Here is a 21,089-nt window from a genome sequence, read left to right as displayed (position 1 = left end):
GAGAGTGCCAAGCCCACCGTTTTGATTCTAGAGCTCATGAAATCATCTTGAATCATCCTCTTCTCATCAAATTTCATGCCGGCGTGGAAGTGCGCGGCGGGGACCCCCTGCTTCGTGAGATGAGCCGCCAGCTCTTCGGCTTGCTAGATGAAGGATCAGCGCTGGAAAGCCACAGCCGGTACCAAAGACTGAGCAACCTTTTGGAGAGTAGTGTATATGAGTGTTGAGCCGGGGTGTGTTTTTAAGAACTTGAACAGAAGCTCATACTTGTCATCCTTGGCCTCAACAGCCTCAGCTTCGAGTCGTAGGCTGGGGGCGTCAGCGAAGTTCTCAGGGTATGTAGCGTAAGAACTTACTTGGGGCGGTACACTGATGTTCTGAAAACACCTTCATCGGCGATGTCGAAAGCTTGGCAGATATCTTTGACGACAGGTGGTGTAGCGGTGGCTGTCAGGCAAATGACTCGCTCGGCCTTGATCTCCTGAACGAACCGGGCAACTGCCTTGAGTCAGCGTGGGCCATTCAGCTGGTGCAATAATGCAAACCTTTCAGGTAGTCGGGGCGAAAAGAATGACCCCACTGTATCAATGTCAGGAATCGTGCTTCAGTCAACCGAGAAGAGACATACCTCGGAGATGCAGTGAGCTTCGTCCACGCCAATCATCCTGACTCCTCCCTTGACACGCTTCATCGTCTCAACGAACCCTTCGTTATTGAGGCGCTCGGGAGCGCAATACAGTAGACGTAGTTGTCCCTCTCGCAGATCCTTGTTGATATCCTGGATTTCATTCCAACTTTTCGTGGAGTCCATGCATTCCGCCGCAATGCCTCTGCGCTTGAGAGCATCAACTTGGTCCTTCATCAGAGCAATGAGGGGCGAAACGACGATAGTGATACCCGAGTCATTGGTCTGTCGCTCTTTGGTCTGGCGGTCCATTTCTGGGAATGCGATAGCAGGGATCTGCTTGCATAAGTACAAGAGTTCCGGTGACGAAGTCGGGACGAGAGAGCTGAAACGAACCTGGTAGCAAAGTGACTTTCCGGCACCTGTTGGAAAGACGGCAAGTGCATTCTCGCCATCCAAAAGTCTTGCGATTGCAGCCTCTTGCTCATGACGAAACTCTTTGTAGCCAAATTTGTCGGCCAACAGCTTCCGCGCAAGCTGAACTCTTTGTGTCTCGCCAAGTCGGCCATTAGAACTACTAAGGGACCCATGCCGCGCTTTTTTAGCAGGCGCTTGATCTGTGATGTCGTTCTCCTTGCCCCTGCTGTGCTTCTTGGGCGGGTTCATCACTCCCATCTCTTCGAGTTCGTCAAAGATGAGGTCATCTTCATCCACGTCGTCAAAGAGAGCGTCTCCGGAGTCAAAGTCTTCGTCGGACAACTCCATTTTTGATTCGATACGCCGAACAAATAATGGAAACAGGACTTATAAGATATTGCCGCGTAGAAGGAGATTGACAACGGAGGATTAGCGATGCTGTGAGAAGTCTTGGTGATTCGTGGCAATTGACTCCAGAGGTGCCTGAGGTGACGCGTGCTGAGAGTTACGCGGTGACGCCTAATCACGTGGTGAGCAGTTTGTGAGGAAGGCAAGGGGGGGTGATCATTCTTCGCAGTAGGACAGAAATTGACGATAAGCCACTAGCGTGAGGTCGTGCATCTTGTGCCCGATTTTCAGATAATTGTATCTCATCTAATCCTTTTATTTTGTCCCATTTATGGTCTCGACGCCAAATACATGTACCCTACACCACCGCGGCTTTGCAGGATTTTCCGTCCCTTTTCTTGACGCTCGAGTGGGAATGACTGCGTGATAACGCAATTGATAGCTTGAAATTCTTTCTAACTTTGAATTTGGTGGTAGACAAAGACTATAGTCAAGTTGACCAGTGATTATGTTCTTTGTTTAGTGGTGGAAGAAAATGGGGCAAGATTATAATGAAAGTCTCATCCACCAATTCTGCTTCCACTGAGTATCGTCTTTCCAGCGCAATACAACACCAGCCTTTCACATGGTGTTGAAACCGTGATATTTCCCCCATTCAGTCGCGCATTAAACTTCCCGACTTGATCGACAAAAGTTACTCGCTCCCAATGGCTACACTGTGGGGAAGCATGAAAACGCTACGTCATAGATGCGAAGTCATGACATTGATAGGATGAGACGACCGTGACAGTCAGAGAAAAGGTATTTTAAAGGTTGCGATATCATACTTCTTATTTTATTATCGAGATTCTGAACGCCATCTTTACTTGAAACATCCATGACGTGATTTCACGCCTCCTTCAACAACACAAATATAAGAACAACCGCTAAGTGCCAAGACTCTCATCTTTCGCCAGGAAAACAGAGAGTTACCTCACTTGTTTATTTTGCCAATCAATTATTGCAAACTCTGAAAATGTCGGGTTATGCACAGAACGAGCGTGGTCAGGGCATGTCTCACGCCACAGCCCCCTCCAAACTCTCCGAAGGTGTTCAGCGACAAATGCCAAAGGGTCTTGAACATGCACTCCCTGAATCTGTATGTTATTTACGAGCACTCCGAAATAATTATGTCTAACGTTTCAGATTCATCCCACTGAGTCTACGCCTAGCTCATCCGGCGGCATCTCATATGCGAAGGGCGGGGAGGCATCCATGTTACCAGAAAAAGTTCAGGAAAATTTGCCTGAAGGGGTGAAGAGCGCCATTCCCAGTGCTATCCATGATACTGGAGACAAAGGCGAGTCGAATGACAAGCATTGAAGCGGTTACTGTGTCTGCGTTCTGTCATGCAAGGTGGTCAAGAACAGTCGGAGGGAGTAAATGATTTCATTTCAATTTACTGATGCGTTGCTTGCGATATGACATTGCTTGTAGGGGAGGATTAATGAAACATGAGTCGAGATGTTATACATGAGTGATGTGAAGTCCCGGTTTTAGCAGCGTGTGCGGCTTGACCACTACGCAAACCCATTGACCTACAAATACAAAAAAAGACCAGTTGCCAGGATGAGCACTGCAGTGATTCCATGGTTAATGCTGGCACTAGCAGCCTTCTCTTCTGCCTCGCCCTGAACATACTCCTTGTTCCCATACTGCCGCACAATAACAGCATCACCAACTCCAACGAAGGTACCGAACATGAAGCAGATTCCCATGCACTTCTTTGTGATCGCGGCAGCTAGCGGGCTCACTTGACAGATCGGAGAGAATTGCAAGAATGCATAGAGGCCAAGAGTGCTGAGACCGGTGCCGATGTCTCGTAGTCCAGACGCGTAGATGAGAGATTTCTGGAAAGCTTCGGCCTGCGACGAAGAGGTTTTTTCGGTAGCTGGAGCCTGAAGGCCGAAGAGACGCATGGCATTGTAGGGGGATACGAAGCTGTAGATTCCAATGCTGGTGCTAGTTACTCCGAAGAGGAGGGGAAATGCCGTGACGACAGTCGTGGTGGTAATTTCTGCCGCCATGATGATTGGGCTGTTGACACAAATGCGGTTTGTTCAGGTAGCTTCGTGACAGGGGATTGAATTGCCAAAAATTTGACTGAAGAGATGGTAGAATGGAATTGGTGATTGGAGAGATGACGATCACGATAGTGACGCAAGAGGTGGACTTGGCGATCCGCTCCTGCCGCTCTCGTAGATGCATATTCTGTGTAAATCGCTAACGTTAGCTTGGTGGACTCCGCACCAAGAAAGCGCTGTCGCCGGCGCTTTGTAAGCCTTGGTTGCAGTGTTTCAGTATGGGACACCTTAGTGAACAAAACGAGGGAAAACCGAGAGAAGTGTTGGAGATTTCTTTGTAGAAAATTGCTCTATTCGGGACAAGGCGTGCAGTGATGTCACCAGGGATCTATCTGAGTTGTTGCGCTTGGGATCCCTAACCAGATGATGCATCAGATATAGCTGTTTCATTTTGGAATATAGTTAATAAAACCCCAGTTCAACCACTGTTTCATCATTGATTTCACTTTATCTGTTCAGACGCAAGGGCGATTAGTTATATGCCTAGGCATATGCATTTAATTAATAGAGCTAGTTATTATTAACTTCAGGTTAATTTAGCTTTTGCTAACTAACTTACATAAAAGTTAACCTTATTCCTTTAAACCTTCAGTCTAACCCCGCCATTACCTTGCCTTTATCTAACTCTATATGCAGATATACTGCCCTTTTATTATTATAATCTTAGACTATAACTAGCCTATTACTAATTTAGAAGTAGCTCCCCTTTTACTATAATAACCTTTTTAGCTATATTAAGAAGCTACTTTTTATATATATTTAAGTTACTTATAAAAGTAATAAAGAAAGCTACTTAATTTAATTAAAAAAAATAACTTTCCTTTAGGTTTTTCTTTAAATCCTTAAAAGCTAATAGCTTATTATTAACCTAGGTTATATTAATTAAGCTAAAAAAGCTTATATAATAAATTAACTTAATTAAATTATAATTAAAAATAGCTATTTTAATAAGATTAAATTAGTACTTTAATAAGAAGTTCTTTTTAATAGTAATTACTATTATATATAACTTTTTATATTCTTTTTTATTAATTACCTTTATAGTAAGCTTAATAGCTATATTAAGATTATAGTAAGTTATATAATAGGCCTAATTATATAGCTATAAGCTATTTTATATAATAAGTATTATATTAGTAGCTATAATAAATATTAGTAATTATAATTAATAAATTAAAGAATATACTTTATAATAGGTATACTAGGCCTAGTATATTATAAAGGTTAATTAAAGATCTTTTAATTAAGATAAAGGAAAAAGGTTAGTATAGCTATTAAGGGGTAAGTAGTACTTATATTACTTAATTAAAGTAGTAATTATATTACTTAAAGTAAATAAACTTTAATTAATTTTAAGCTTTATAATTCTAGCTTATTATAAGGGCCTTACTATTTAAGCTATTATATAAAAAGTTAAAAGCTTAATAGCCCTAAATAAGGCTAATAGTAACTAAAAAAAAAAAAAATTAGTTAATAAAAATGATCCTGATGAGCTGTATCTGAAGAGCAAGAAGTCCCTATCCGCGAATGTAGCTTTTCGAGGATTCTGGAGCCTTTTCTAAATTGTGGTGGGTTTATTCTGCCCGAGACTGCCCTGGCTGGGTTTAGAGCAGATTTTCATATGAAAGATAAGGCCTTAGATTTCAGTTTGGTTGATTCGGCCGCCGTCAAGCTTGCCATACAAATAATTTATCAATACGTCGTCTTCGCAACCTAGGGTTCTGGGGGAGCCGTCGGTGACTAATGGTGACCAGACGGTTTCCCTCTTATAGCGGATTCTGTTCTTGACTTTATCATTAAATCCAAAATGACGCTGAGTGTTCAGCATATTCGTCTCCATCTTGAACACAGGCGTGTCCAGACATATACTTTTGTCAAAAGGGCAACCGATCGATGCATTAGACCATGACAGGTTGGGCACAGACAAACTGCCGCATAGTATAGAGTTTGCATTTTGGTAGCATTATTTGGCGTAGGTAGATGCTCGGAAGTTATCAAAAGTGGGCTTTCCAAGGCTTTCAAGAGGCATTTGTATCCCACAATTGGGGCTACGCAGTAGACGAAACTCAGAAGCCGAGTCTGATATCTGCGGCGAGAAAATTGCAAGGACAGCAAATCCCAAGAAATAGAAGACACAGAATAAAGCCCAAGGGATTGTTCTGGCGACTGCTGAGTTTGCGATTCCGCGCCAGTACTAAGTCTGTTGCAGGAATAGCCATGCAGCAGCTGGGGCAGATTTCGCATTGCGCAGAATGACTTGTCGTTGGTAGTAAAGTCCGTCATTCTTTCCGTTGGTTGAGAGGAGTTGATGGGTGGAGAAGCACATGATGACCCAGAGCCTGGCAGCGATGACTGTCACAAAGGCTGCGATGAAGGCAAGGAGGAGACTAGCGTCCCGAGATGAGAGCGTAATGGTCGCACCAAGGATTGGACCACGGGACCAGTCTGTCCAAGATCCAGTATATACCTCGAACGCCATGCTTTGGTAGATGGCAAAGTCGGGGCCAGTGATTCAATTTTGTTTGGGGTTAATAACGGGGATCTCTGCTCTCTTTAATGAACAGGCTATCTAGAGATGATGAAGTAAAGATCAGGCAATTTGCGTTGACACTCGAACCCAGCGCACCCGGGGATCGTTGGTCAAATTCCATTGCAACAAATATGCTTAAAATAAGCGAGCCCTAGTCCCATTGGATTGGCGTCGAGAGCTGAAAAGCATCAACGCCCCTTTTCAGAAACTATTGGTCTTGGTGGCAGCCACAGCCTTGGCCGCCCAATGAATGGCTAGAATGGGCCATGTAAGGCTCATTGGGGTGAGACGGAAATTCCATTTCAGACTCGTAGTATGCCTTGGCTTATGTCCAGCTGATCAGAAAATGCAACCTGGCGCTGCATAATATGCATGCTAGTATGCTTTGAAAAATGCGGCTCTGCGATATACAAAAGCCTGCTTTCCAAACCCCGCAGATATAGACATTGTGGCTACTGGTTACTGTATAACTATACTCATAGTACGACTTAGCCTCTATAAGCATGGCGTCAAAGCTATGTTCGGCATGCGGAGCCGTCACCCTATCGATGCTAGTCAATGGTTTCAAGCATCCTCTAGACTACGATCGCGTAGCTCAGTCGAAGGATTATTGTCGACTCTGCAGCATTGTCCACGATGCCTACATGTCGCAGAAGTGCATAAAATATGACAAAACACAGACCTGTGTCGCAGGTCATCGCGGCCCACTTCTGTGGAGGGTGGTGGAATCGGAGCATGGAGTACGTTCGGGGATGTTCAGACTTTGACCAAAGGCACTTCGGTGAGCTGCATCGGCTCTCTGTGTCAGAAGGTTTGACCTTGTCTCAGAGGGACGTACAGGATGAAGACTAATTGCTAGTAGAATCAAGTGTGTTTCTAAACCGTATCATTACGCAAAGGGACACCCAAATTGCCAACTCCCCGCGTAACATGCGTCTACTCCGTGAATGGCTTGGAGATTGTGAGCTGCACCATGGCGAGTGTGGGCAAGGTACACTTTCGGGTAACATGTATGATGACAGCTCTCCTTCTACGACTCTCCCGTTTCGGGTCATCGACGTTGGTATAGGTGAGAAGAAGCCACGCGTCTATACCACAAATGGGAAGGAAACTGGACGCTATCTGACTCTAAGTCACTGCTGGGGAAAGGTTATCCCGCCAAGGATGACTAAAAAGACTCTTGATTCCTGGCAACTATTGCTCCCAGAGGCAGATTTACCCAAGACATTTCGTGATGCGATATGGCTCACCAGGGAACTGGGCGAGCGATTTCTCTGGATTGACTCAATCTGCATCGTCCAGGACGACCCGTCGGAGCTCAGGACACAGATAGGACTCATGGGAAACCTATTCGAGCAATCCCTCTGCACTATAGCTGCGGTGGATGCAAAAGGCTCAGATGGGTCTCAGGTAGTCGATTCGGGGCTGTTTGTCAGTGGACCAGACCATGGTAAGGCTGCCTGGCTTAAGGTCAAAGCATCTATAACGACGAGCGACAGTCTTGGAGACAGCATCATGGGGACATGTCAGAACTCATCGGAGAAGCATGAGACACAGGAACTATGCGAAGTGGTCATACAAGAAGCGGGTAATACGAAGTTTACCTTCCAGCTCCGACTCGAAGACAAGGCATGGAACTCTCGCGGTTGGGTATTCCAAGAACGAAAGCTCTCCCGCCGATGCATCTTCTTTACCGAATCTGAGCTCGGCTGGCGATGCAACCGGTACTGGGAAACAGAACAGACGGGTATTCCCGAGTTCCGAAAACCTTATGGCGATTTCTTCTTGGAAAGGTCTACAGCGTCTGGCGGTGTATCTTCTGATGCCCAATACAATCTTAGAAGGTTATGGCAGATCACTGTAGAGCAATACAGTGTCACAAAATTGACATACAACTCGGACAAGCACAATGCGATAATGGGGTTGGAAGAGCGGCTGGCGACACGTTTTGGCTGCAAATTCCATCAAGGGATTATAGATTTTGGACAGTGTGAGCACCTTCATATGCAGTTGCTCTGGGTTCCAGTTATTAGCCGTGGTGGGCTAAATGATATCCAATTCCCGTGCTGAAGCTGGATGAATATTAGTGGAGCAGTCACATGGCCTCACGATGAGTATCTCGTCTTTCCAGAACTCCTGGCGCAGATCGAGTTTAGCCAACCGACATCAAAGGAGACGATGCAAGGACTGCATATCTCCGGGATGTTTCAGAGCATCAGAGTTGGCCATCGATTGGGCGACATTCCTTATCATAAGCAACATGAAAGATGGACTCCAGACACGCATTTTGGATGGTCAGAGTTGGGCATGCACCCCGACACAAACACGCTCTTGTCTGCAAAGGAGGACCGGATCATCGGATGGGTGGTTCTGGATGCCCCCCATGAGCCTGGGGATATGTTTGCACTTCCTCTGCTTAAGAACTTGAGACAAGACGACGAGGAGGAACCGATGTGTGTTGACTTCTTGGCCGTATGTGGAAGCTTTCCTAGGCCTGATTCGACGTCTCTAGAGTATAAGGGAATTTGCCGTCGGGTTGGCCGAGGGAGAGTGCTTAAGAGCGTGAGTAATTGGCTAGATTGTTGTTGGAGTAGTAATATTGTACTAAGATAGGCGGCGGCGTTATAACTCAGTATGCGACGGTTAGGTGAATAACACAAGGACAATCTGAGTGAATTTCTCTTAGAAGATTGCTCTACTTGGGACTCGGCTAAACTGATATCATGAGGGCCTCATGGATTTGTTGCCAGCGGATACTGCACTTCGGTACTGAACAGCCGCCCAGAAACAAAACCCGTTTGCCAATGCCAAGTCTCAATTGCGTCTGCCTGAAAGCCTTTAATTTGCCGGGGTACGATAGTGGTCCCAAGTTCTGCAGGTCAGCAAGACAAAACTACGAACCCCTGGTGTGTTTCCGAGGCTAAGGGCGACGGCTGCGTGCTAAGGAAACATGTGAGCCATGGATCGACAGGGCTATTTATTGAGACAAGCTTGCGAGACCGAGCCATCACGTGTCGTAAGAAAAATAATTGAGTAGTTATGCGGGTATACGAGTATACGAAGACATCATTGTTTGACCTACAGTATAGTGCATGATGTGGAACCAGCAGTTGATATAATTGCATTGAAGGCTTCGCGACAGGCCGATTTGTTACGAGTTGGTGTGAATATATTCATGAGAAGCATGAGAATTGGAGTAGAGTCGTATTTCATTGAGCTGTCCATATATTCATGGTGAAGGCCCTTCAATTGATATAATATCTGGTAGATCTAAATACTGTATCTATCCGCGTTCTCGTAACCGGCCGGTCGTGGGCAAGATTGCCCAGAACGATCCTGTTCGCACTGACCTTCGGTGATACAAAATGCCGTGATGATCAAGATCGATAGTTTCATCAGATGGAAGCGCTCCCGGCGCGATCCAGTTTAGCTCAGGCCACATTAGATCAGCGGGTTACATGGACAGCCCTATAATTGCTCGTATTGATACGAGGCTTTAAACTTTCGTGTTAGCGTCTTGCTCGCTGGACTGGGGTTTCAGGAGGTGCCTGTGCGTCGCGGTTATCCTCAGCGTTGAGCTGGGAATTAGTACAGCAACTGGAAAGGCGTCTTTTGTTTCAAGCTACTGGAAATTGTATTCGAGCCGAACGAAACTTCTGCTAATAATAGGGCCATATTCAAGCCACGCATTGTCTGCAATTCCAGTGTTGGTACTCCGTAGAAGCGCCTTGTCCCTGCGCTGATCTTTACAGCCTGCACCAATCGCGAATCCCCTGTAGTTAGTATATCTTTGTCAGTTCTTACGTATCGCATGCTCCCTGTTGATGTCTTGCTGACTCGCAGAGATTACCGACGACATTCATTTCCAGGTTCTTCAACAACCAGGGGGTCATCACAGCCCGTTCATGCTTGGTAAAGTCAATTATGTGGGGTGTCGCCGGCATTTCTACTAAGCACTTCCCATCTCGAGAGCTAGTGCTTGTAGATCTTCAAGCCACCCTTTATGTGCTCTTGGCTTGTGTTCTGACACTGCTCCTTAGCGGCGACAATCATCATCTACCGAGACACGGGGTGAATAGCTGAAAGCTGCATTTTTGGTACAGGCGTTACCAAAGCGAATTTAGATTGGGCTCATGCACGATACGAAAACTACCCGTAGCTGGCTCTTGAGAAAGGGCTGCAGGTATATAATTCCGATCATGTCGGATCCTGACTCTGGTATCCTTCTATCATTTGTCTTCTCAACTGACCACCATGATTGATCTGGCATCTGTTTACTATGGGTTGTTCCTCGGCGTCTTCATCTTCACGTTTGCAAAGGCCGTATCACAGACCAGAGCTATCTACAAGCGTACTCACAGCCTTCACAATGCCTACCTCTACATGATCTGGACCGAGGCTGTGGTCAATTTCGTGTTTGCTCTCATCACATTCCTCTACCTCAATGGCATCATCCCTGGAAAGTGAGTACCCCGCCACCCCCTCTCGTTGCCTCCTTTGCTTATCATCATCGACAGTCTGGGCTTTCTCCTTGCTACCGTCATCCTTTGGTCGATCCAGACGCAACTACTCCCCCAGATCATCGCCAACCGAGTGTCCTTGATCATGACGAACCGACGTCGAGCGAGGAACCTGAAGTGGGGGCTCGTGGTCTGCATTCTGTTTGTCAATGGCGCTGTCTGCTACATCTTCACGGTTGCACACCTCGACACTGCTACACCTTCGCAGAAATATACGAACATGATATTCGAGAAGTGTGAGAAAACATTCTTCCTCATCATCGACTTGGCACTCAACGTGTATTTCTTATACCTGGTGCGGTATCGTCTGATTGCCGATGGCCTGAATAAATACTGGAGATTGTTCAACTTCAATGCCGGAATGGTATTTATCTCGACATCGATGGACGTCCTTCTTCTGGGATTCCTCAGTCTACCAGATCCATATCTGTAAGTCTATCACATACCACGGCCATACTCTAGCTAACATTAGAGTAGATACGTCCAATTTGCCCCTCTTGCATATATCGTCAAGCTCTACATAGAACTTCTCATGGCAAACCTCATCTCCAAGGTCGTCCGAGGTAACTCTCGTAGTCAAGGAGAAGGATGGTATTCTAGCAGTCGGGACAAGTCCACCCCAACAAACTATGGTCTTACGTCCCGTGTAGTTGTGACTACTGGTCCGCCTGTCCCAACTCGCGGAAGCAACATCATGAGTAGAATGGGTAAAGATGGTAAAGACCTAGAGAGCAACGAGGGCAACAATGGGTCACAAGTTCATCTAGCAACATTCCCCGAACCGCATGGCATCACAAAAACTGTAGAAACTACAGTGGTGGTGGGAGATGGAGAGAGTGATCGGACCTTTTAACTGAATGAGGCCATCAATGCTGGAAGGTCGTAGAAATTCTGACTGTTAGTCTACGAGGACATAATTTAACCATTCATAATAAGATAATGTGAACACACAAACGTTGAATCACTACTGCATTAATATTTGGATTCGTCAATTGGTCTAGCATGTAGATAGTACAGTCGTCTAGATACAAATGCCATTTAAGGAAAAGGGATAATTCCAACCATGGTTGGCGGGTTGATATAAGTAGAGCTGAGACAATTTATTCAGGTGCTAATTAGAGCTATATATCCACTGCCTAGATGTCCTTAGAAGGTGATAGGAAGGTCTACGATTCCGACATCCCTGTTCAGAGGCGTGTAGTTGATCTTTTCCAGTGGAACCGCAACCTTGAGATCTGGAAACTTCTGATATAATGTTGCTATAGCACGTTAGTCGTAGGCACCCCAAACGTTGACGACATGTGTACGTACAGAATACAGTTGTGAGTTCAGCCTTTGCAAGATGTTCCGCGATACATCGGTGATCCCCGAAGCCAAAGCCGAGAGGGTCCTGAGCAGGCCACTTGCGGTTCATGTTGAAGTCATCAGGATTCTCAAAAACTTCCTCGTCTCTGTTGGCTGACTGGTTGGATGCGATAATTCCTTCATTGGCACGGACGAGCTAGCATAAGCTTAGCACTCTCCTACGCCTGAAGCATAAGGGTTGAACTTACCTTGTCGCCGATCATGACATCCTCCTTAGCAGTGCGCTTGATAGCTAGTGCAGAAGCAGTGTGATAGCGACAGAGCTCCTCGACGAACTGGGGCGAAAGAGATGGGTCGGCCTTGAGTTGTGCCAGCTGATCAGGGTGACGAGCCAGAGTGGCGACGCCCTACAAAGTATCAGTAAATGTACGACAGGCGTATGAACAGAACCACATACAAGAGCAATCATGTTCACCATGGTTGCGTTGCCAGCGACAAGGAGCAAGAAAGCAATCTGGACAGCGTCGGACTTGTCGATAGTTCCAGGCTTGACTTGCTCAGTGCAGAGCTTGCTGATGATATCATCCTTGGGCTCTACGAGGCGCTCCTCGACAAGAGTTGCAAGGTAATCAAGGAGTTCCCTATCAATTGTTAGACTGAACATTCTCAGATGGCTCTCAGTTGGACCTACTGGTTGGCGGCAGAGGCTTCTCGGGCAGTCGAGCTACCATTTGTGCGGATGGCGTTCTGCTGCGTAAGATACTCGAGATCCTTGAAGGGAACCCCGAGAAGTGTGTAAATGATCTAGATCTCTATGAGGTATGTTCTTGCAATAATATCTGTCGTAACTTACATAGGAGGGGACAGGGAGTGCAAACTCTTTGACAAGATCAACTGGACCATTGGCACATCCCTTCTGCTTCATCTGCTCCAGCAGATCATCGACAGTCTTCTGGATGTAAGGCTGCAAATTCTTGACTGCTTCCGGGGTAAAGGTTGGCTCCACCATGCTCCTTCAATCTTCGTCAGTCCTGCTCTAAGAAGCAAGGATAATAATGTGCTTACCTCTGATGCATGTGCTCTGGGGGATCCATATCGACAAATGTCGGCTTTGCCTTGGCTGCTTGCTTTCCACCGGCGCTAAGCTCAGGAAAGCCTTGGCGAGTGCGGACCTTGAGCCAGGTTAGAACCAGTAACGACCCATCGGATTATATCAAATCATACCTTGGAGAGCTTGTCGGAAGTAGCTACGAAGCAGACATCTTTGTGCTTAGTGACGAGCCAGGCGAGAGAGCCATCAAAAAGCTTGACTTGGGAAACGGGATTCGTAGCTCGAAGTTTGGCGAACTCGGCTGGTGGCTCAGGGCCAAAGGCGCGCGAGAAAGGGAAGTTTGGTGCGTCAGATGCCATTGTGTAGGTTCTGTTGAAGCGCTGTAGACTGAAGTGTGCTCTTTTGTTGCGGAGTGCGAATTGAAGCTTGGTAGTAGCCATGGTGATGGGAATAACGATGAGAGATACTGGAGGTTTATATTCTATGGAAACGAAAATCAGATGCGGAGTGTTGGGCCTTGAAGTATCCCATATTCTGCCGTATTCAAATGAGATCACGAGATGCAATTGATTTCCAATCAAGTTCCGATCTGTCTCGGCTTATGCTTGAAGATGGCATTTCCGGTGCATGGGCAATCGGGCGGACGAGTCGGATTGTCAGGCATCTGCAATGGGTGTTACAAATATCGGCATTATTACTTGTCAATGCGTCTATGGTCGTACTGTTCGGGAGTTCACGGCCACGCAAAGACTCCAACTTTATGGACTGTATTCGCAGTAAAACTTGACCAAACCTCTTTTTACTCTCGTTGTCGAAGTATGAGTTACTGCAGATACCACTCCGCGCTTTCTTCTCAATCAAACTTATTTTATTTCTTCATGCTGCATTTACAGAAATACATAAGAAAATTTGATGACCTACGGACCGAGCGTGTCATTCCTTGGAGATGCTGATTCCCGCGGAGATGCGCAAACGTACTCTTTAAATACCTACGACAAAATGATATGATTCCATGATCTGTCATCAAAAAGCATCCCACCCACTGAGAATGCATGCATAGTGGTATAAGCAGCCTCATGATTCGACTCTTAGTCAACCCACGTCATACATCGATCTGGCTGGAATTTTGCCCTGTTCCGCCATCTCCGTATTACTAGACATGGCGAGTTAGTGATTTGTTATAAGGAATGATACGGAACAGAATCGTTTCTTCCTGTGTATTCCAACTCTGTGTCACGATGGCCATTTTTAGAGAGCAATATGCCCGAATCCTACCCGAGCCTAGACCTTAGCCCGAACACGACAACGCGCCTCTGTTCGCCAATTTATACGTTTTTTGCTCTTTCTATCTTGGCCGCGTCAAAGATCGGTCAGACTGAAAGATCACCATAGTAGGCAACTTGATGAAATATCTGTTCTCTTTCGCCACTTTGCCGACTCTTTGTCTCGGTGTGAGGACTGGAATATGGCATGGATCGCACTGGCCTTGAAGCTCCTTAAACGGACTAGAGTGCCGCCCAGACGGATTCTGTTAGAACTTTCCTCAAAAGGGTTTTGAAGCAAGGATCGACTTAGGTGAATTCCAGGAGGCCGGTTCGAATCCCAAGAGATATCTGCGTTAAATATGGGTTGTAAAGACGCAACAAGCGGCCGGTGTATGACCCCATGACTCGAAGTTGGGATAATCAAGTCATTCAACCGACACTCATGTCAGATATCAACTGATTGCCTCTCCAATAGGTAGATGAAGGCCACGCCCGACAGCTGACACAGGCATGCACCGAATGACGCATGAAGGCCTGTTGGTAGCTGGCGTCTGATATGTCGAGGGAACGCCTGTTCGGCCATCGACTGCTACTTTTGCCTCAAGGTCGGCGTGATAGAAAGACTTTGACGAGTTGTTGAGGTTGTATCGGATATACCCGGCCTTCAGTACTGTCTGGGTTCTTATCGAGATAAGATGGCGATTGATCGGCACCGCTAAAATAGATCCAGTTGCAGTCATCATGTCTCACAACAATTTCCCCAGCAATTTGTTAACGACCAGGTGCTCGTCAAATGAAGGTCAAGAAGCATTCGATCGTATTTTCCTTGCTTATGACATGCTTATGACCGCCACTGACATCAAGGCCCCGATACTGAGTCCTTCCACTCATCAACATCAGTATGGGTACTTGGCTACTGGAGGGCCTATCGGAAGTCTCATGCTTCAGATGACTAGCTCCAGTCTCCATAACACGAGGCCAATCCAGATCTAGAAACGAGGAACAAGCCGTGTCTTAGCTGCCGTGTCTTAGCTCATGGTTGAGCTGTTGCTGGGGAGTTCAGTGGACATGACGTTGCTATTACAGTCCAGGCCGAGGGCTCGAGAGCTCAACGTATCACTACGCAACCGGGATTCAAGGCAATGGATATTTATCCCGGATATAGTGGTGAGTTTTGTCGATCCCTTTCCAAGAGGTTTCTGTGTCATTCTGTTCTGACACGGTCCAGCCGACTTCATGGATGAGAAGCATCTGGCCGTGGTTGGAGGAAGTTGGGCCCTGCATCCTCGTATCGCAGGCCGAAAGAGCTTGTGAGTTGCGTCATGCTGAAATGCCATGAACCTGCTAATATTCGCAGCCTGAACTGGTGGCAGAAGAGATATCTCTGGCCATGGGTAACGTTTCGTCTTGTACGAGACGTTGAGCAGACTGCAGACCGCTAAAGTTATGAGGTTATTCTGTGCTACCGACTCTCACTGCCGACATCATTAGACCGAGGTCGATGGCGGTATCTGCAGTGGCTTTGTGGATGCTTTTGCTAGTCCCGTGGTGACATCATACGATATCAATTGAGTTTATAGTGGATCTCGTCTTGAGATCGATTCTCGGATATACACGGTAGTAAACTGATCCTTGCTTCCTATTGATCCGTTTGGTACTTTTAGTGGGAACTTACTGTCCGCCTTTCCCGAGAGGATGATGGATTATGCTATGATTACATTCCGTTGTACCAAGAGATCAAGCCACTTAAGCGAGGCGATCGTGCAGGGTATAAATACTTGGCAATAGTCGAGAGGTATCTTATATTGTCTTCTGTAATTATTCCAAATTCTAAAAGTCTTTAATATCATTCATTATGTCTCTGCCACGATATCAGACAAACACCCCCCTTCATCCAACCTTTGAGAAGGATATTCTCAACACTCATCTTATCTACGACTACGACGCCACAGACGCAGAAGGAAACCCAGAGAAATGGCGTTATGAGATCTGGTTCTTCTCCGACGACCGAGTCGTCTACGCTATTCACGGTGGCCCAATGGCTGGCCGCATCAATTACCAAACCGTAGCATACCAATGCGTTCGGCCAGGAGAGCTATGGCAGATCAACTGGCTCGAAGAGACCGGAACAATTGTGTCTCTTGTTTACGATATCACCAACAAGACAATTAGTGGCATGCTTGGCTTCTCAAAGGGCCACTGGGAGCACGCAGAAGACGCTCATGGTGACAAGAGAAACCCAGCCGATTTCAACAGGTGGAAGGAGTTGGCGAACATTGGAAAACAGACTGATAGATTTATTTTGACGGAGCAGGCAAAGATTCTGGAGGTGTTCAAGGGCCAGGGCGATTTGAAGCCTATCAAGGAAGAAGACCCAACATTTTAGTGCGAAAAAGAAGGCGTCATTGATTCTAGACATGTTTGCAATGGTGTATTAGCTCCTCATAATAGAAATTAAAATAAACACAACATACAATCTATGGAGCGGTGAAGTTGGTGATGCGAATGTGAGCTGTCATCGTATCATAAGATCTGAAATGTCCAACTCTGGCGAAATATCGACGCCATGGATTGACAATCGATCCAACGAATGATATTTGTTGAATGACAGCGCGGGTTGTTTCCCGGCTAATAAATCCCTGTCTTGCATGATGTGACCAACGCATTGGTATCGGATGATAAACTCTCGCCATTCTGGAACTTTGCCTGAAGTAGTAGTTATATGCGCTGCATGGAGTCGGATAGCACCATATTTTGAGATAAGTTCAGCTCTGGTATCACCAGATTTATCATGGTTCTGGAACAGGCTTTGGAAAATTGATCTTTTCTATTCTTTCGGCCACGTTACAAATAGTAGCTGAGATTCGAAAGTCCTGATGTCTACCCGTGAGATTGAGGAACACATGGAAAACGCCAAAACAACGACACTGATCCAATGAAGAGGTCAAGAGCTCAACCGGGGAGCCCGTATGAATGCCGGGAATATTCTTTACTATCTAGCTTCTTTTTCCAAGCTGCCAGACCGGTCTGGGAGTATAGATAAAGTCCCCGCCATAATTGGCTAAAGTAAAAGAGCGAAGAATTCCCATGTCCTCAGGGAGCAAGACATCAGATATTGGGATAAGGTTCAAAATAAACTAGGGAAAAGGTACACTAAACTTATCCTGAAGTTAGATTAAGTAACCTAAGTGATTTAGGATCAAGGTCCTGACCTAGCATGGCCCGTTATGATTCTTCGCATCTCGAAGCAAAGCGATATCAAAGCCAACTACTTGAGCTCTTGAACAGAGTCAACTTCATCCTGGGCAGCCTTCAAACAGTCGCAATCTGGAAGGACGTGTTCGCTTTGTTGGAAACGCTTATGCAATCGATACCAGTCTATAACTATGCATCTTGTGAGTTAAAGGACTGCCGATTGACAAGTGACGAAACTTACGTAGTCGAAAGTAGTTCCTGCTGTCGACGTCGAAGATGAGATCAAGTATATCACTTTGTGTGTTCTGGCTTGAATTGGCGTAGAAAGCCATGGCGTGCTTCCAAGCGTCTCGTTCACGAACTCGGTAAGCAATAGCATCCTCCTCAATCGCTTCGCGGACTGTCCATTGGGGATACTCCAAGAAAGTGCCATTCGAAGTATCGCCAAACATTTGATATCGCGCCCAAATAGCGTCACCGTATCTGCTGTCTTCAAGGGCTGAAATGTAGTCGCTGGTCCAAGGCTCGACGAGCCCCCATTCATGGCGCTTGCTTTGAGCTTCGGAGATCGAAAGGTCGAGGAATAGGCTACCGTCCCTGTCGCCGTAATCGAACGTGTCGGCAGAGGCAAACCCGCTGCCGAGGGCCAGAAGTACAAGGGCTTTGAGGAAGGCAAGGACCATTTCGTATGCAGACTTGAGTTGCTCAGAGAATTCAGGAATGAAAGCACACAATTTCCGTGTTGCTTTGTCCAGAAAACGATTGAAACGTGAATATTTGAACTGGTTAAGAATCAATCAGGCGCATATTTTACTTTAGGCAGCGACTGGTTAGTTGCATATCTGACCTGATTTTGTTCGTGTTGGTTGTGAATTCGGATACTACGGCACGGTTATCTCGGCCCCGTCGGTACTTATCAACTACCTGAATAGATATCTTTGCTACCAACAGCGACAACACCCTGCCCGTGCATATGTTATCAAAGCCCAATGACATATTGGTAGTTGCGATAATCGATGCCCTGATGTCATGTACAAGCTTTGTTCTTGACTTGAAGCTCACAAGAGGTTGGCACGACTGAGTAAAAGCTGGGAACAGGCTGTTGGTGTAATGATGAAAGGTATATCGCCGTTCTTGTTGGCCGAGTCTGAAAATACCAATATCACTTATCAGATCATGCATGGTCATAGCGCGAGGAAACATTAACTACATTGACAAACCTCACATCAAGCAAAACCATTATTCGGGCCAACCCTCGGTTGTGAAATGCATAGGAAGAGAAAAGGCCTTCCTGCTTTTGCTCTTTTTCCATAATTATCCCAATAGCTTTTTTAGCACGACTAGCAGTCTGAGGTGTCTAGGCATAAGTCATTCACCATAGCTTATTCACCTAGCCAGGCTGACCAACCATAGACCATGCATATGCCACAATAAGCGGCAGAACAATACAACACAACATTTCCAGTGAGATTGATCAAAAATGTAAAACATACAACAGCGGGGATTCGCTGGTCGTCACCGACCCAACTACTAATCCGCCCCTTACAGGCTTGACTATGGGAGAGCAGACGGGATCCCGTATTTTCCTGTAGGTATGGTCGTATGTGCTTGAGACAGCCAGCAAACAGGCTCATACCTAATGGCATCTCCTCGGCGTCTTCTATTGCTACTACTCAAGTTCGTGGTTTCGAAACCGGACATTGAGTGGGTGGACCTATAGATGATAAACTGAGCTTGCATAGCTGCTATAGATACTTTCCTTGCAAATCAAAAGTCAAGTAAAAACACAATTACTATAATTGCCCTCAATTATCTACTACCCAGCAATACTCTTCTGAGCTACATCCCTGGCAAGCTGTCCAACCTTAGCCAAGAGGTCGGCAATACTGCTTGGTACCTGGCCAGAGTATCCACTAGAGATCTCATTGGTGATGGTCTCGACTTCGTCGCAAACACGGCCGTCAATTAGTGCCATCTGGCAAAGTCTGAGAATACCCTCAGCAAACTGATCCTTCTCCCACGACTGGGCACCCGTATCTCTAGCTCCGTTCCGCATATCGTTCATCAGGAGTGCTAATTGTGTGGCTTTCTCCCTGAGCTCAGTGAAACCAGCCAAGAGTGCAGCAGACTGCTTGTTGAGCGCATCAGCTGTGGCCTGGAGGACAGGAAGCTGCTGGGCCACATGATCAATAGCGGCACGCCTCATGTTGAGTTCGTTCTGTTGGCTCACAACCTGCATGAGAGCATAATGGGCATTCTGAAGTTGGTCCTGCGCAGCATTCACTCTGTGTCTAGCTTCTTCAACTCTCTGCTGATTGTTTTCCATGTCACCAAAAGCACCACCAAAAGGCTGTAGCATGCATTAGTGATGGTTCGCCTGACAGACTGATGAAACTTACAAAGAATACCCTCCCAATGTCGTTGCCGATATCACGCGCGTTATCGTGTGCTTCACGAAAAGCATTGGAAGCATCCTCCAACTGGCGAGAATATCTTGCGACATCCTCTTGACATTGCTCCATCTGACGACGGCCGTTCTCCCAGTCCATTTTCGTTTGCTCTGACGCACGCTCGACCTCCCGTTGCAGCTGCTGGATTTCCTCCGCGTTCAAAGAAACAGCCTAAACTAATCAGCGTCGAGAGTTCGATGCTACCCTTTCTTACTCACCTGTGAATAGATGCTCTGCACCTGATCGAAGCCAGCCTGAGAGGCAGCTTGAGAGTCTGAAAAGGCTCGAGAGCACTGCTCAAGGATAGACATCTTCTGCATGTCATCGCCACCGGACTCTCCACGGATGAAGACGGCAAGCTTGTACAGCTGAAGGAGTGCTACCTCTAGGCGATTGATGGCCATGGAAAAGTTTTCCTTGACACCAGAGCGGAGAAAGGCATCTTGAGTAGCGACCTTCTGCTTGAAGAACTCAAGTCTCCGAACAAGATCTTGAAAGGGCCCTCCAGCAGCCGCGAAGACTGCATTTCCCTGCAGAGCGGGTATGGCTTGAGCAAAACGAAGACCATCCTGGCCCATCTGAGCCAGCATAGATTCCCAAGGTGATGCGAAAGACATGATTGACGGAGATTTGGGATAGACGGCTGAGTAATGATTAGAGAAAGAGAGATGAGTTGAGGAGTCGGATTAGAGAACAGCTTGAGGAAGAGATCTGACTTTATGCTTTTTCTTGCAGACGCATTGATGCAACCAACCTGCCGAACTAAGGCTGTGTGAAGAGGCCGAGAATACGATGGATCACGATATTATTCACCAACTCTGCATCTGAGACTCAGCGCCCCATCTTATCGGCGTCGGTCATCAGAGTTCCAGACTCATATCGACCAATCTAATTTGCTAGCCACACATTGACTTCCAACTACAAGAAGTGGTGTAGGATCCGCTCCTCAATATATTGGCTACTAGCTCATTATCAGCCAACCAAAAAAAGATATCGACGCGTCACGAACACTTCACATGCGGTATCCCATAGCTGCCCCCTGCGGCTGAATATCCGAAAGTCAATCAATCAGCTGATGAGAGGATAGAGCGCCTTCGTGTAGGTCTGAGACAAGTTAACTCGATGTGGAGTCGTGCGCAAGACTATCGATTAATAGCACGAACTAGCATCCCCCGCCAGGTTAGCTGGACACACATAAATGGATTAACGTTGGCACTCCAGCTCCTCATAAGAAGACTAAAGGCTCCAGTTGCAGGTCCA

General features: G+C 46.5%; 9 protein-coding genes across 9 annotated transcripts; 4 read left to right on the top strand and 5 right to left on the bottom strand.

Annotated features, from left to right (window-relative positions):
- Nucleotides 1–155: 155 nt before the first annotated feature.
- Nucleotides 156–1,390, bottom strand: J7337_013369 (uncharacterized protein; the record flags this gene model as incomplete). The annotated part of the gene is made up of 3 exons (XM_044830859.1): nucleotides 156–309; nucleotides 357–502; nucleotides 629–1,390. The coding sequence occupies 3 exons, from the start codon at nucleotides 1,388–1,390 to the stop codon at nucleotides 156–158; spliced, it is 1,062 nt and encodes a 353-aa protein (XP_044674134.1).
- Nucleotides 1,391–2,405: 1,015 nt separating this feature from the next.
- Nucleotides 2,406–2,752, top strand: J7337_013368 (uncharacterized protein; the record flags this gene model as incomplete). The annotated part of the gene is made up of 2 exons (XM_044830858.1): nucleotides 2,406–2,528; nucleotides 2,576–2,752. The coding sequence occupies 2 exons, from the start codon at nucleotides 2,406–2,408 to the stop codon at nucleotides 2,750–2,752; spliced, it is 300 nt and encodes a 99-aa protein (XP_044674133.1).
- Nucleotides 2,753–2,967: 215 nt separating this feature from the next.
- J7337_013367 (uncharacterized protein) lies at nucleotides 2,968–3,456 on the bottom strand (the record flags this gene model as incomplete). The annotated part of the gene is made up of 1 exon (XM_044830857.1): nucleotides 2,968–3,456. One exon carries the CDS (start codon nucleotides 3,454–3,456, stop codon nucleotides 2,968–2,970), a length of 489 nt encoding a protein of 162 aa, XP_044674132.1.
- A 3,751-nt stretch (nucleotides 3,457–7,207) lies between these two features.
- On the top strand, nucleotides 7,208–8,113 carry J7337_013366 (uncharacterized protein; the record flags this gene model as incomplete). Its single annotated transcript, XM_044830856.1, has 1 exon — nucleotides 7,208–8,113. One exon carries the CDS (start codon nucleotides 7,208–7,210, stop codon nucleotides 8,111–8,113), a length of 906 nt encoding a protein of 301 aa, XP_044674131.1.
- A 2,184-nt stretch (nucleotides 8,114–10,297) lies between these two features.
- J7337_013365 (uncharacterized protein) lies at nucleotides 10,298–11,416 on the top strand (the record flags this gene model as incomplete). The annotated part of the gene is made up of 3 exons (XM_044830855.1): nucleotides 10,298–10,506; nucleotides 10,561–10,992; nucleotides 11,041–11,416. The coding sequence occupies 3 exons, from the start codon at nucleotides 10,298–10,300 to the stop codon at nucleotides 11,414–11,416; spliced, it is 1,017 nt and encodes a 338-aa protein (XP_044674130.1).
- Nucleotides 11,417–11,709: 293 nt separating this feature from the next.
- On the bottom strand, nucleotides 11,710–13,359 carry J7337_013364 (uncharacterized protein; the record flags this gene model as incomplete). Its single annotated transcript, XM_044830854.1, has 8 exons — nucleotides 11,710–11,822; nucleotides 11,875–12,064; nucleotides 12,117–12,275; nucleotides 12,326–12,509; nucleotides 12,560–12,672; nucleotides 12,722–12,881; nucleotides 12,934–13,040; nucleotides 13,093–13,359. The coding sequence occupies 8 exons, from the start codon at nucleotides 13,357–13,359 to the stop codon at nucleotides 11,710–11,712; spliced, it is 1,293 nt and encodes a 430-aa protein (XP_044674129.1).
- A 2,680-nt stretch (nucleotides 13,360–16,039) lies between these two features.
- Nucleotides 16,040–16,570, top strand: J7337_013363 (uncharacterized protein; the record flags this gene model as incomplete). Its single annotated transcript, XM_044830853.1, has 1 exon — nucleotides 16,040–16,570. One exon carries the CDS (start codon nucleotides 16,040–16,042, stop codon nucleotides 16,568–16,570), a length of 531 nt encoding a protein of 176 aa, XP_044674128.1.
- Nucleotides 16,571–17,452: 882 nt separating this feature from the next.
- Nucleotides 17,453–18,062, bottom strand: J7337_013362 (uncharacterized protein; the record flags this gene model as incomplete). Its single annotated transcript, XM_044830852.1, has 2 exons — nucleotides 17,453–17,562; nucleotides 17,621–18,062. 2 exons carry the CDS (start codon nucleotides 18,060–18,062, stop codon nucleotides 17,453–17,455), a joined length of 552 nt encoding a protein of 183 aa, XP_044674127.1.
- Nucleotides 18,063–19,195: 1,133 nt separating this feature from the next.
- J7337_013361 (uncharacterized protein) lies at nucleotides 19,196–20,446 on the bottom strand (the record flags this gene model as incomplete). The annotated part of the gene is made up of 3 exons (XM_044830851.1): nucleotides 19,196–19,729; nucleotides 19,779–20,000; nucleotides 20,048–20,446. 3 exons carry the CDS (start codon nucleotides 20,444–20,446, stop codon nucleotides 19,196–19,198), a joined length of 1,155 nt encoding a protein of 384 aa, XP_044674126.1.
- Between the last annotated feature and the right edge of the window lie 643 nt (nucleotides 20,447–21,089).

Source organism: Fusarium musae, chromosome 11 (assembly GCF_019915245.1).
Source record: "Fusarium musae strain F31 chromosome 11, whole genome shotgun sequence".
NCBI lineage: Eukaryota > Fungi > Ascomycota > Sordariomycetes > Hypocreales > Nectriaceae > Fusarium > Fusarium musae.
The sequence above is the reverse complement of the archived record's forward strand: the minus strand, read 5'-3'. Positions and strand labels throughout refer to the sequence as shown.